Below are 12,464 nucleotides of genomic sequence, written 5' to 3'. Positions count from 1 at the left end.
AGACAGATTTCTTTCTTTATCAGTGTTTTCAGTGTGTTATTCTCTAATAAGTAAGCTTTACTCACTTGAACATTTTGGAAAAGATTTGGATTAATTAATTCATTTTAAATTACACTATCTTGCATGTCCAAATACAGAATATTTTGGCATGAAAGCTTTCAAATTCAGCTTCAGTATCATCCATATCCATTCTGTGATTTAATCCTTGGAGATACTCCAATATCTTGTTTAAGATGTATTTAATTTTCCTCTTACTGGTCTGGTTGTGTTTTGTGAAGCATGTAGTATTAAACATTTTGCAGTAAATTGTGTTATCCTCAAATACATGCTCACAACACAAATAATGTTTTACCCAATCAGGGATGTAGTGGTAAAATAAGAGGTGGGTAAACTATGAATCCTGTGAACACAGTAAGGTGCATTGCACCATGCGGTATCAGATTTTTTAAAAAGGCATTCAGAACATGTTTGATGATGGTGGAGGTCACTGTTCAATGTTTATAACAATAGTGGTATTAAATGGTTGTTGATGAGTGTACATATTGTGAATGTGGATAAAACAGTGTGATTTTCTAAAGGTTAAAAGGTTAAAACTCTTTTGAGAGGTGGATAAACTATTTCTGAAATTTCAGAGGTTTTGTAGCCTCCACTACATCCCTGCTCCCAATATTAAACTATGTGCTTCACATGAAAGAACACACATACACATATCTTGTGGAACAAGATCTCCCCTCTCCGATACTCTCCCTACATCCCAGTTGCTACACAGAATCCTATTTAGTCATTATTGTACATTATTGAGTGGTGGATCAGAACACTTTTAGCCAACTAATGTTTGAATACAGTGCATACTTTTAGTAAGGGCAAACAGATTCTGTCTAAAAAAAGCATATGCTTTTACCAGCATTAGTTATGTTAATAAATATTTCTTTATCACTGGAGTATGACAAGAAGTCAGCTAATACTGTATGCAGAATATTGGCATAATGTTTGGGGTGAAGGGGTGGTTAAATATGCTCAGTACTCATTCTGCATGTTATCCGTTGTGAATCGCACACATGCATCCAGGTGCTAAGTGCTTTGTTTGGCGTTCCTCTCTAGTGCTACCCTGGCAACAATCATTGGCCTGAACTGTATGGCCTTCGGTTTCAATCATGCTCTTCTATTTGGGTGGGAGATGGCAGACATTAAGGATTCTCTCTGTTCTAAGGTCGACTGCAGACCAGGGCAGGGCCCCCAAAGCGCACACTGGAGCTTTAAAGGCCATCCTGGGGAGTGCTCAGGTCCGCCCACATGAGATCACTACTGGGGCGCAAACCAATCAGGACACGCAGAGTCTTCTGCATCTTTACTCCCCATTCCCTCTTTTCTATTGGTTTAAAAAATACAGCCTGGATTTGTGAGGAAGAGATAACGATATATATAACGACAGAGCTATAGAGTATTAGCTGAGAAATGAGTAGTTGAGAAAGATGTTCTTCATAAAAATAGTTTTCTCAATCTAAGGAGTATGCATATTTGGTAAAGTGCATCATTTAATGGTATTATTCACAACAACTACAACAGCAACAACAACCACAAAAATAACAGCAACAAAAAAACAAATAAAAAACTGTTAGTATATCATTTTGTATGCAGGTATGTGCCCTGATTAGCATTAATCAATCATTGGGGAGCACATTCAGTATCATTTAAAGCACATGAATAGGATGTCCCTGGAGGGCTGACGTATGTTTTTCTTCAGGCCCTGCTGAAAGCTCAGCTCTCCTTTGTCACTTTGTCGCTTTCTGCTGTCCTTGCTCTGCGAGAGCGTCAGCACAGCTTTTGCGTTTACCACTCTCTGCTCAGTGAAGGGCGCCAGACTATTCATCCTCCCACACATATTACCTCAGCATCAATGTTTTCTCTCAAATATGTGTTAAGAAACTTGACACACACACACACACACAAACACAAAGAACCACAGTCTCTACCCACTATAATATAACAGTCTGTAGTCTATAGAGGGGCATTGTGTAACAAGAGTACAAGGCCACTCAGACAATGGACTTCTGCAGAGGTACCGTCACTAAGGGACATGACAGTAAGCAGGTTTGTCTTGGAAATCATTTCAGACTTTAGTGTAGGAATTCAAGACTATGCGAATCAATATAAGATACAGTCATATCCATGCAACCCACATTATTTCGCACAAGAGAATTGAAGACAATTTTTTTTTATTGGCATACATACTACTATATACATACTATATACATTTGGAAAGAATTGATGCCTAACCAAAACTAACTGACAGCATTGAAACAACTCCTTTTCTGGCAGGTGGCTTTCATCAGCTTCCAAATCTCCCATGATTCACTGAGCCCCGACCAGTCTCCACAACCAGACATGGACGACTCGCCAACGGAAGTGCGCACAGACGGGAACTCTCTGCTGAAGGCTGTGTACCTGAGCCGTCTGAGGCTTACACGACTCCTGCTCGAGGGCGGGGCCTACATCAACGAGAGCAATGAGCGAGGCGAGACTCCACTCATGGTGGCCTGCAGGACCCCTCACTCTGATGCACAAAGTGTGCCCAAGGCCAAGATGGTGAAGTGAGTCTAACCTTGTTGTCAACTACAGTAGATTCATTCCCCTAAATGAATGCACTCACCAGATGTGCTTTCTGAGAGCATACAGTCTACTTGGCAAGGTCATCTACCTCCTGCTGTTTATTTTCTGCATATGGTACTTCAGCTATTTAAATCTGTTTTATCATTTTGTATGTGAATATGGTGCACATTAGTGTTGTGTACATCATCTACTTCATTATGAGTTATAAACTTGAACATCTCTCTTGGTATGTCCCTCCATCTTGATAACTTGACACCCATACTCCTCTCAGATACTTGCTTGAGAGTGATGCAGACCCAAACATTCAGGACAAGAGTGGAAAGACAGCTCTGATGCACGCTTGCATGGAGCGGGCAGGCATGGAGGTGTTGTCCTTGCTGCTGTCCAGCGGAGCCGACCCCAGCCTGGAGGACCACTCTGGCTCGTCCGCCCTGGTCTACGCTGTGAACTCTGGGGACAAGGACGCCCTGAGGGTGCTGCTGGACGCCTGCAAAGCCAAGGGCAAGGAAGTCATCATCATCACCACAGACAAGTTGCCGTCTGGTCGACAAATGACCAAACAGTACCTGAACGTCCCGCCACCACCGGACCTAGAAGACCGCTTGCACTGCACCCCTGCCTCATGCATGTCACCGTCTGAAATTCAGCTCTGCACTCCACCTCACCCCTTGTGCACTGCCCTGCCTGAGTGTCAGCGACTTGGACAGAGGGACTCTCAAGGCCTGATCTCCGCTGCTAGCGCGGGCACGTCGCAGCCCGGCTCACCGACGCACACCCACACCTCGAGCACCATGCAAGCCCCGGGAGTGGCCAAGCTCCTGCACCTCCAGAGGCTTCACTCAGAGCCGTGGCTGAAGATCCCTCCGTCTCTGCTGCTCCAGCAGAGCAAAGGTGCTTCCCTGACCGAGGAGCTCCAGGACATCACGCCCGAGGAGGAGCTGACCTTTCAAATGAACGGCCTCCCTTACTCCAGGAGGACTCTGGCCGCCTCCCGCCATCAGAGCATCGACGTGAAGGACGGCAGCGGTCTGCTGCGGGCCCTGGAGCACGGCAACAGGAGCGATAAGGACCAGGGTGGTGGAGCCAGGGCCCTGCTGAGTAGGAAGATGTCTTACGACAGCGCGTCGTCTCTCCAACATTTCTCATCGCACCACAACCTCGGTCGGGAAGGGGGCGCAGTGGAAGCCGTTCCCGTGGACAGAGACGTCCCGGACTGCCTCCCCAACCTCGCCGTGTCCAGCTTGAGGAATGTTGTTCGCCGGCGGAACATCGGGATGGACCACTACAGCTCCGACTCCCAGCTGCCCCAGTTCAGCAGCCAGACCTCCGAGGAGCGGGCGGGGTCAGCAGTGTCGGCGTCCGAGAAGCGCAAGCTTGTCCCTAGCCGCTCGTCCACCCTGTCGGGGTCCAGGGAGTCGTTGGAGGGCCTTCCCCAGAGGAGAGCTGCGGCCGGCGGGATGCTGGAGCGCAGGGGCTCCGGGGCACTTCTGCTGGACCACATCGCCCAAACGCGGCCCGGGTACCTGCCCCCGCTCAACCCACACGCACCCATCCCCGACATCAAGGTCAACTCTGCCACGGCCGCTCTCTCTGGCGGACCAGTGAGCGGATGCAAACTTGCGGCCACTGGGGTTCCGATCGCCCCCCCTGGAGCTGCACCGGCACCCAAACCATTCCTGCCCTTCGCCCCGAATCTACCCCGAGATGCGAAGGCCAAGAAGACCCTGCTGAGACGCCACTCCATGCAGACAGAGCAGATCAAGCAGCTGGTAAACTTTGAAGAGATCTTTGGCCAGTGAGATAAAATATATATAAACTATGGAAAATAACCACTATGTCCTCTTGCACAGATGCGATTGTCACTGTTCTGATTTGAAAAGAAGGAGGATGTTAAAAAAAGAGATAAAAGTGTATAGAAATACTGAATTAAGAATTGAAGAGTTTGGATCCAAAACGCTATATCTATAAAAACATTAAAAAGTCATGCTATTTAATTGTGTATTTCAGGTAATATCAATCAAATTGCAGTTTATGTTGTTTTGATTGAGTAAAGATACATCAAATAACAATACCTAATTACATTTCTACTGAAATTGCTTGGATAACAAAATGTAAAAATATATTTCTGAAAATTCATTAAAATAGTGGCTATAATGTTTTGGAACCAAACTCTTCAATTCGAGTTCAAGTTGGACTCATCATGGATCATCATGCTTCAAAGATCTTGAATGACTCATTACTATCTGGTAAAAACAGTACATTTTGAATTCATCCACTTTGCGTCAGAAAATGTAATTCAATCACAGTATTGATGCCAGCCTCTTTATGTCCAGAGTCCAGACTAGGTTTTGTTGCAAAAACTGAGCTTGTAATAAAGAATGGTACCTCCAGCCTAAGAGAAAGACAAAAAAAAAAAAAAATCGACGAAATGCCAAACATTTGGGAAAAAGTATGATGCCCTTGTTCAAGTAACACACATGCTTTGGATGCAATTTCTGTGCAGCAAATAGTAATGCTTAGTGTTGTATTATTTAGCTGGTGGTATGTATGGTTATGTAAAGTACTGTGGCTATGAGGTTTCAGAACATCAACTATTTTAATCCTGTCTTTGTAGCTACATTGTTCTGTATATTCCAATTACTAAATATTTATATTCTATTTTTTCCCATGCAAAATCAAGGATAAACCATTCTGGAATATATATTTTGTATATCTTACCTGAACTATAACATAAATTAAACCATTTACCATCCACTGCAACTGCATGAGCAATTGATATGAAGTTATTTTATTATGTGACTATACAAAACCGTAGGAAATAGAAACAATCCTGAAACATATTGACCACATAACTGTGTTAAGTTTAACAAAGGACTGAATAAAAACATCAAGCAGTCCGTGTTTAAATGTTTGTTTTCAGTGATGACTTACTGTAAGACAATGGAATTTTATATACAGAGTATATAAAAGTGTTGTAGCGACAATCTTCAAGTAAAGCTTTCAAAAAAGACATTGTGTTACCCTTAACCAAATAAAATTCAACTGACTCTTACAAAACAGATACCTTTCTATTGTTGAAGGATACAGAAATACTGGCACAAAATTATTATAAAATAATAACATATATGAATGATTAGGCATAAATGATGCCTTAGGAAAACCCTGGCAGTGCCATTAACTGTGCTATCTGTGAATCTAGGAGGTCATAATAGACTCTGCTTTTGCTGATGTTCTGCCTGTAAGGTAACAGATCCTCCACAACCAACGTGTCACTCAGGCTCGTCCATACAGTCAGACTGTACCTGAAAAGAAAAAAAAGAAAAAAATCTGAATAAAAATAATCCACATGTACACCCACTCGCCCACCCACACACACACACACACACACACACACACAGGGGGTTCCAAAAAGTGTACACTTTGGTCTCTGACATGGGCTCTGTGCCATATAAATAAAAGAAAACATCCTGATAAAGATTGCACTTTTGTTTTGTTTGGTAATGTTTCCTAAAGTTTGGTGATGTTTTGATGATTAATGTGCATCATCACAGACAGAAAGCAATTTGAGGAGGACGAGAGGAGCTGACAGTCTTGAGGAGGGGAGGGGATTAAATCTGTCACGGGCCCCACTGTCTGCGCCGGTGGAGCTTTCCAGCAATCAGCAAAAGGATTTCTATCAAACACTTCTGTTTTCTCATTAACTCCCTGCACATTTGCTATTCTAATCAAATTAGTATTCTATGGCAACCATGTTACCTCTTCTAACTCTGACTTGAGAAATAGAATTACTTGAGGCTCCTTCAAATAATCATATTATTTCATAGCACTGTGATGTTGTGATATTGCTTCTGCAATATGATTCTTTTTAACAGACGGGTTCAATGGGTGTTTTAACATTTCAATCCACTGATGGAATAATAAACTATCAATATTGGACAAACTATCATGTTGCATCTGTCTTGTCCCTCAAGTCTGCTAGTATTATCTACTGAGTGGCAATGTCATATGATAACAAAGGCAGACTTACCGGTCAGATTGTTGCAGGAGCCACTGCAGTGGTCTGAAGGACTGGGGCATTAGGGAAGCTCGGACAGGAAAGGTGACAGGCTGTACAAGGGGTTTGCACACATTGTCCATTTTCTTCACCATCTCCCAACTGTATCCTACAAACCCCAACAAAGAGTAATGAATGTAATATATCCCATAGAAATGAAACATTTCTTGAGGGTAAATGAGTACCGAGCTAACTACCTAAATGGCATGCAAAGGCTTGTAAACGCTAACACCTCCACAGCTGGCATTGATAAAAATGTGTAAACATGTTAACTGGTGTCTCTTGGTGATACAGTTGGCTACATTCTGCCTTTTCCAACATTTTCTTCGGGCCATCCATCCTGGACCACAAAGCTACTTATTTGTTTGTAGTTTCGCCATGTAAATAAGTTCACATCACCAGCTCACCAGGGTTATCAGTGTTAGGGCTCCATCCGGTTGTCCAGCCCAGAGAGAGGACGGCGTTCCGTGCACCCACACCCAGAGCATCCAGGAAGGCCTGAGGTTCCAACGGGGTAGCTTTGCCCCCAGGGCCAGGAAGAATGTCAGCATTGATCCACACAGGAGCTTGGAGCTCATGACGGACTTGTTCCAAAAGAACCATGGAGGGCGCAACAGCCTGTAAACTGTGGGGTGAAGACGTGTGGTTAGAACAAAGGTGGGGTACTCTCAACAACGTCCAATGTTCATGACAAATGTAATTAGAAAACCAGTAGGCTATGCATGTATTGTCTTAACCTTTTGAAGTCAAGCTTTAGTCCTTTGCCTGATGCCGTCCCCTCCTTTAACCACTCTTGTAGGGTGATGTCACTATCGTTCTCAGGGGGGTGGGCCATGATTGGCTCTATGGGGTCCAGTCCTCTGAGAAGAATGTCAGCTTCAATCATATGAGCGGAGCCTTTGGTTGAAAACAGAGGTAGTAAGTAACATTATTAGCACATGGACTCTGGCTCACTCACCAATGGAATCCTGAAAATATAATATAATCAGTCGGTATCTTCAGACCTTTGGTAACTGACCAGGAGATATATCAGACATATTTCTTCATTGCTTAACCTGTCCAGTATTAACTTCATACTCAGCATCTCCTCATCTCACCATAGCTGATGTGAAGTTAATATCGGACAGGTTAAGCAATAAAGAAATATGATACGCCTATGATATAAAACATGCATGTAGAAACATAGAGGGAATGACCACAACCTACAGTAGCCAACAAACTATGCAACAATAGCGTAATACATACCAAATAAATGGTCAGAATTAAGATTTTGACAAGGGTCTCACTTTTGAGCGCCTCGTTGAATTTGGACCTGCTGTTGGCTGCATGGTACCACTGAATTACCGCCGCGTCCTTCTCTTCTATCTGACCCTTCTTCAGAAAGTAGTCAAGTGTGTGGTCGCTCATTGCTCCTGAAAAGAAACCAATTGCGTTATTTTGCATAGGCCTACTGAAAACCAGTAGGCTATGCTTAGGCTACTTGGTGAGCTAACGTGTAACATTTGCAAATGTAAGCTCAAAGCTTCGAGATAGGTGTCACCTGTGGCAGCAGCAGTGGTTAACAGCAAATCGTCACTTTTTAAATGCAAGGTAATCCATATTGTCCCACCGACGAAGAGAATGAACGGAAATATTAGCAATCGACGTGGCCTTAGGACGGTCCTCATTTAATTCTGAGGCCATATGTTTAATATAGGCTATTCATATATCAAAACAAATCCAGCCAGGATCCTGTTTACAATTTGCGCTCGCAGAATGCCACTTGCGCACTTCCTCAATATTGCATTGTGGGAGTTGTAGTTATATAGGCCTAAGTGATTGGCTCCTACAATATTGGCTCTCATGTCTAGGCTACTTACCTTTAGAGTCTACTTCCAAAACTCCAAAGTTGCTTGCTGTCAGATTTGGTTCCGAGGGCACAAGTTCAGTGTATCAACAACACTCAATAACAGTTTATGTGATGTGTTAATCAATTAAATTCCCAACAATTTCACAACAGCTAGTTCTGGAGTAGGCCATTCAACTAGCCCGCTTGCTTACGACGAGACTCAGGCTGCGCAGTCGGCACCCGCTTCCTTATTTGGGTTGCCAGGTTTTAGCCTATGACAAAACAGTTTAAATTGAAACGAAGTGATCGTGTATGTGTAGCGTGTATTTCATACACAATCTGGCAACCTGAATGGATCAATGATTTTAAAATGAAGTTTGATGGCCATGCAAATTACGGGAGCTTTCCGGGAGAAATAACAAAACGGGAGGGTGCTGGGAGATGACCTTGAAATACGGGAGAAACCCGGGAAAAACGGGAGTGTTGACAGGTATGCTTTAGAGGTGGACACCAAAAACTATTTTGTTACAAGCTACAAATATTGGCTCATAAAATGTAACAAAGTAAAATACAAAATGCTGATGTGAAAAATGTATCTAGAGGCCTAATTAATTAGAAAATACAAAAATACCCACACAATAATCATGGTATAGGCCTACCAACTTTTAAAAGAAAATACAACGCATATTATTGAAAAGCATCCACAAGAGACAAGAAATACTCTTTTCTGATTGGCTGACAGAGGGCTATTAACCCGTTTAATCCCAAATTTTCCCCAGACTTGAATATATCAAAATCATGTGTCTTGAGTAACCCTTTGAAGTAATCAATTACTATTTTTTCAAATTTTCCTGAAAAAGTGGGTGAAAAGGAGTCTTTTATGCTTGGTCACTATTGTGACCGTTGGGAAAAAACATAGTCCGATTTTAGGGATTTTCACACATTTCATTGTGCAATCATCTAATTTTCAATAAATTCTAGTCAGAGATGATAAGGGGACATTGTCCCAGGTATGTTCTTTACTTTTAATTTTGTATCACAATACAATACTCAACATTGCCTCTGCAATTCTCTATTATATTATATAATATATATATAATATATATAAGTGTGCCGATTTTTACATAGAAAAGGCATTATATCACACTAGTATGTATATAGTGTAAACAACACCACTCTACAATACAACAGCAACCACAAATGTTACAAAAAGTGATGTTAGTTGTCTGTCTGTTTGTTTGTTTATTATTGTATTATTTAATTTTATAATTCATTATTTATTTAATTAATTAATTACACAACAGATTGTCCTGCAAGTCTGCCATACTTCCAATGACATTAATTGCCTTTCCATTGAACCAGCAATTGGTCTCCTTTGGTCAGTGGTAATGTTAAGGTCACTAAATTAAGTGAACCTATGTTACCTGGTCCCTATGCTCTAAAGGCCTTTTATTCATAAGGCCCTATGTTCCCAGTGTGTATCCTGGAACCTATGCTCACCGATCGGGTACCTATTATGTGCTTTGTAAAGCTGGAGGACCCTGGAAACATACAATGCTTGACCTGGGGAACACAGGGCACCTATCCATGATCCCATCACATATAAACCTGAGGAGCATATGGGGCCTGCTCTGACCTCAGATATTGGCCTAATCTAGTGTCAGAGGGGTGTGATGTCCACTATATTGCTAAATTTGATTAATTTTACCACTGGATTAAGTAAGGTTCTAAATATACAACAGCATTACCATATGAGCCTGTCTGGCATCAAACACACAAGTGGAGAGATTTGTTTGGTGAGTGCTGTTAAACATATTTTTATGCAACTAAGTAAATTGCCATCTTCATAAGGCCCTATATTCCCAGTGTGTATCCTGGGACCTATGCTCATTTGGGTACCTATTATGTGCTTTATAAAGCTGGAGGACCCTGGAAACACACAATGATTGACCTGGGCAACACAGGACATCTGTCCATGATACCATCACATATAAACCTGAGGAGCATAGGAGCCTGACCTCAGTTATTGACATAATCTAGTGTCAGAGGGGTGTGATGTCCACTATATTGCTAAATTTGATTAATTTTACCACTGAATTAAGAAAGGTTCTAAATGCATAATAGGAAGCATTCTGTAATTTTGACATACAATAGTGTGAGAGCAGATTCTTGAGACACTTGATCTTTATTTTTGATCACATGAAGCTTTGCTTATGGTTCGTCTGACTGGTCCCTATGGCAGAGGCCCTACATAAGTGGAGGGGTATTTTTGGGAAAAGCGGTGGGGAATAATTTTTCTGGTAAGGTTGTTCATATCTACTGCAAGCCTCTGCATAAATTCAGCCAATATGCCTTCAACAGGCTGACTGGCTAGTTGATTATACCCCCCACCACCTTGTTTATATGTGACATTATGTAATATAATAGTCAATAAGTATGATGATTTACTGTTTTTGAGGTGTGATTGTAAAATCTGGGCAGTCAGTTAGATATGATATGTGCAGGAAATGACTGAAAGTGAAATTAAAATAAAGAACAGCTTAGAAAATCAGCTATTACAATAATTATGTATAATAGTGTGGTATAATGGATTTTCTATGTAATAATTGGCACACTTAGAATATAATAGAGAATTTTAGAGGCCATGTTGAGAAATGCCATGTGATACAAATGTAAAAGTAAAGAACAGACCTGGGACAATGTCCCCATATCATCTTTGAATGGAATTTAGTGGAAATTAGATGATTGTACAATGAAATGTGCGAAAATCCCTAAAATCGGACTATGTTGTTTCCCAACGGTCACAATTGTGACCGTCATCATGTTCACTCATGCTATGAGAACGCTGAACAAAGTTCATATATTTCAATTGCATCCCTCCATACTACACATCTTAAAGATGATGTGTGCCAAAAATCTTTGTCCTATGTTTACATAAACATACTTTTCTAAGCTTTAGTTTGGGAGCTTTTGGGTGGACATTTTCTGGTCAGGGTGCAACCAAAACATAAGCAGCTCTGGCCATGTGAGAAATTACACTACACATTTGGCACTGCACATATTTAACTGAGACCCTTTCAGGTTTCTATTTTTGGGAGAAATGTATTGATAATTCATCCAGCAACAGTTTTAAAGGCACAAGAGCCATATTTTTTGTACGGTCACTATAACGGATTAAAAGGATTAAACGGGTTAATTCTGTACATTGGGGCTCCTATGAAGTAGATCCAAAGTACCCACCACCACTTCCGTAACCAATAGTTCCGTAGTGCAACCAATTTAACAGGTCAGCCTCTTTTTAAACTGAACTGCATTTCCCTTTTTGTGCTATAAATGCATGCCTTGCCTTTTGCCTACATGACTGGCAGCATGTGGGACAAGCAAAATAATATCCTGTAAGGTCCTGATATACAGAATTAATTAACTTGGTGTAGAAAACTCTTTTCGCATCGGGGAGGTCTTTGCATCCGTCCTCCATTATTTCTGCATACCTCGCCAGATGTTATCCCTTTCATAATCCTCATGTCAAATCCATTAAGTGGTTTTAATACTGTCCTGTAGTGAGAATGAACATCAGCTATTAGGTACTCAAGGTCATGGGGTCAAAGGTGGGGTCCTTTAGTCTTGCACTTGACACATCTGACAGTTCAAGCTCCTGAAGTTAGCCTACTTTTTTTTCAACTTCCAATGTTCTAAGGAGATGATGATACATAAAAGACAATAATGCTTTTAAGTTGTCTACAGGGTAACATAAAATTGGCGGCACAAGCCGTTTTGGCTCCCTCATTTGACTTTTCTTTTCATTTTTTCCAACTTGTCCAGAGGGGATCGTAAAAGAGAAAAGTTGGATCTAACACTTAAGTTGGTCACAATGTGGCATACTACTGCAAGAAAAAGGAAAAATGGGTTTAAATGTTATGCTGTTTTTCCAAAAGGTTAATGAAATTAATATTAGTATTTAGAGCTGAATAT

General features: G+C 41.6%; 3 protein-coding genes across 4 annotated transcripts in view; 2 read left to right on the top strand and 1 right to left on the bottom strand.

The window, feature by feature from the left end:
• klf9 (Kruppel like factor 9) overlaps positions 1-12,464 on the top strand; it is a 130,571-nt gene that overhangs the window by 116,532 nt on the left and 1,575 nt on the right. The gene's annotated exons all lie outside the window — the stretch shown is intronic.
• Positions 2,251-4,459, top strand: ankrd34bb (ankyrin repeat domain 34Bb). The gene is made up of 2 exons (XM_076270217.1): positions 2,251-2,591; positions 2,882-4,459. Exons 1-2 carry the CDS (start codon positions 2,386-2,388, stop codon positions 4,407-4,409), a joined length of 1,734 nt encoding a protein of 577 aa, XP_076126332.1. The 5' UTR covers positions 2,251-2,385; the 3' UTR covers positions 4,410-4,459.
• On the bottom strand, positions 5,383-8,744 carry fam151b (family with sequence similarity 151 member B). Of its 2 annotated transcripts, none has more exons than XM_076269633.1 (6): positions 8,524-8,744; positions 7,951-8,076; positions 7,402-7,561; positions 7,072-7,289; positions 6,638-6,773; positions 5,383-5,912 (listed from the first exon to the last, which is right to left on the bottom strand). In XM_076269633.1, exons 2-6 carry the CDS (start codon positions 8,069-8,071, stop codon positions 5,762-5,764), a joined length of 786 nt encoding a protein of 261 aa, XP_076125748.1. In that variant the 5' UTR covers positions 8,072-8,076; positions 8,524-8,744; the 3' UTR covers positions 5,383-5,761. The 2 variants fall into 2 exon arrangements, with proteins under 2 accessions (XP_076125748.1, XP_076125747.1); XM_076269632.1 differs by lacking the exon at positions 8,524-8,744 and adding an exon at positions 8,205-8,435.

This window comes from Alosa pseudoharengus, unplaced genomic scaffold (genome assembly GCF_046254945.1).
Source record: "Alosa pseudoharengus isolate Yale_2024_CS ecotype anadromous, Long Island Sound unplaced genomic scaffold, YU_APseudo_1.1 YU_APseudo_1.1_scf_6, whole genome shotgun sequence".
Lineage (NCBI taxonomy): Eukaryota > Metazoa > Chordata > Actinopteri > Clupeiformes > Clupeidae > Alosa > Alosa pseudoharengus.
This window is presented reverse-complemented; position numbering and strand designations above follow the sequence as displayed.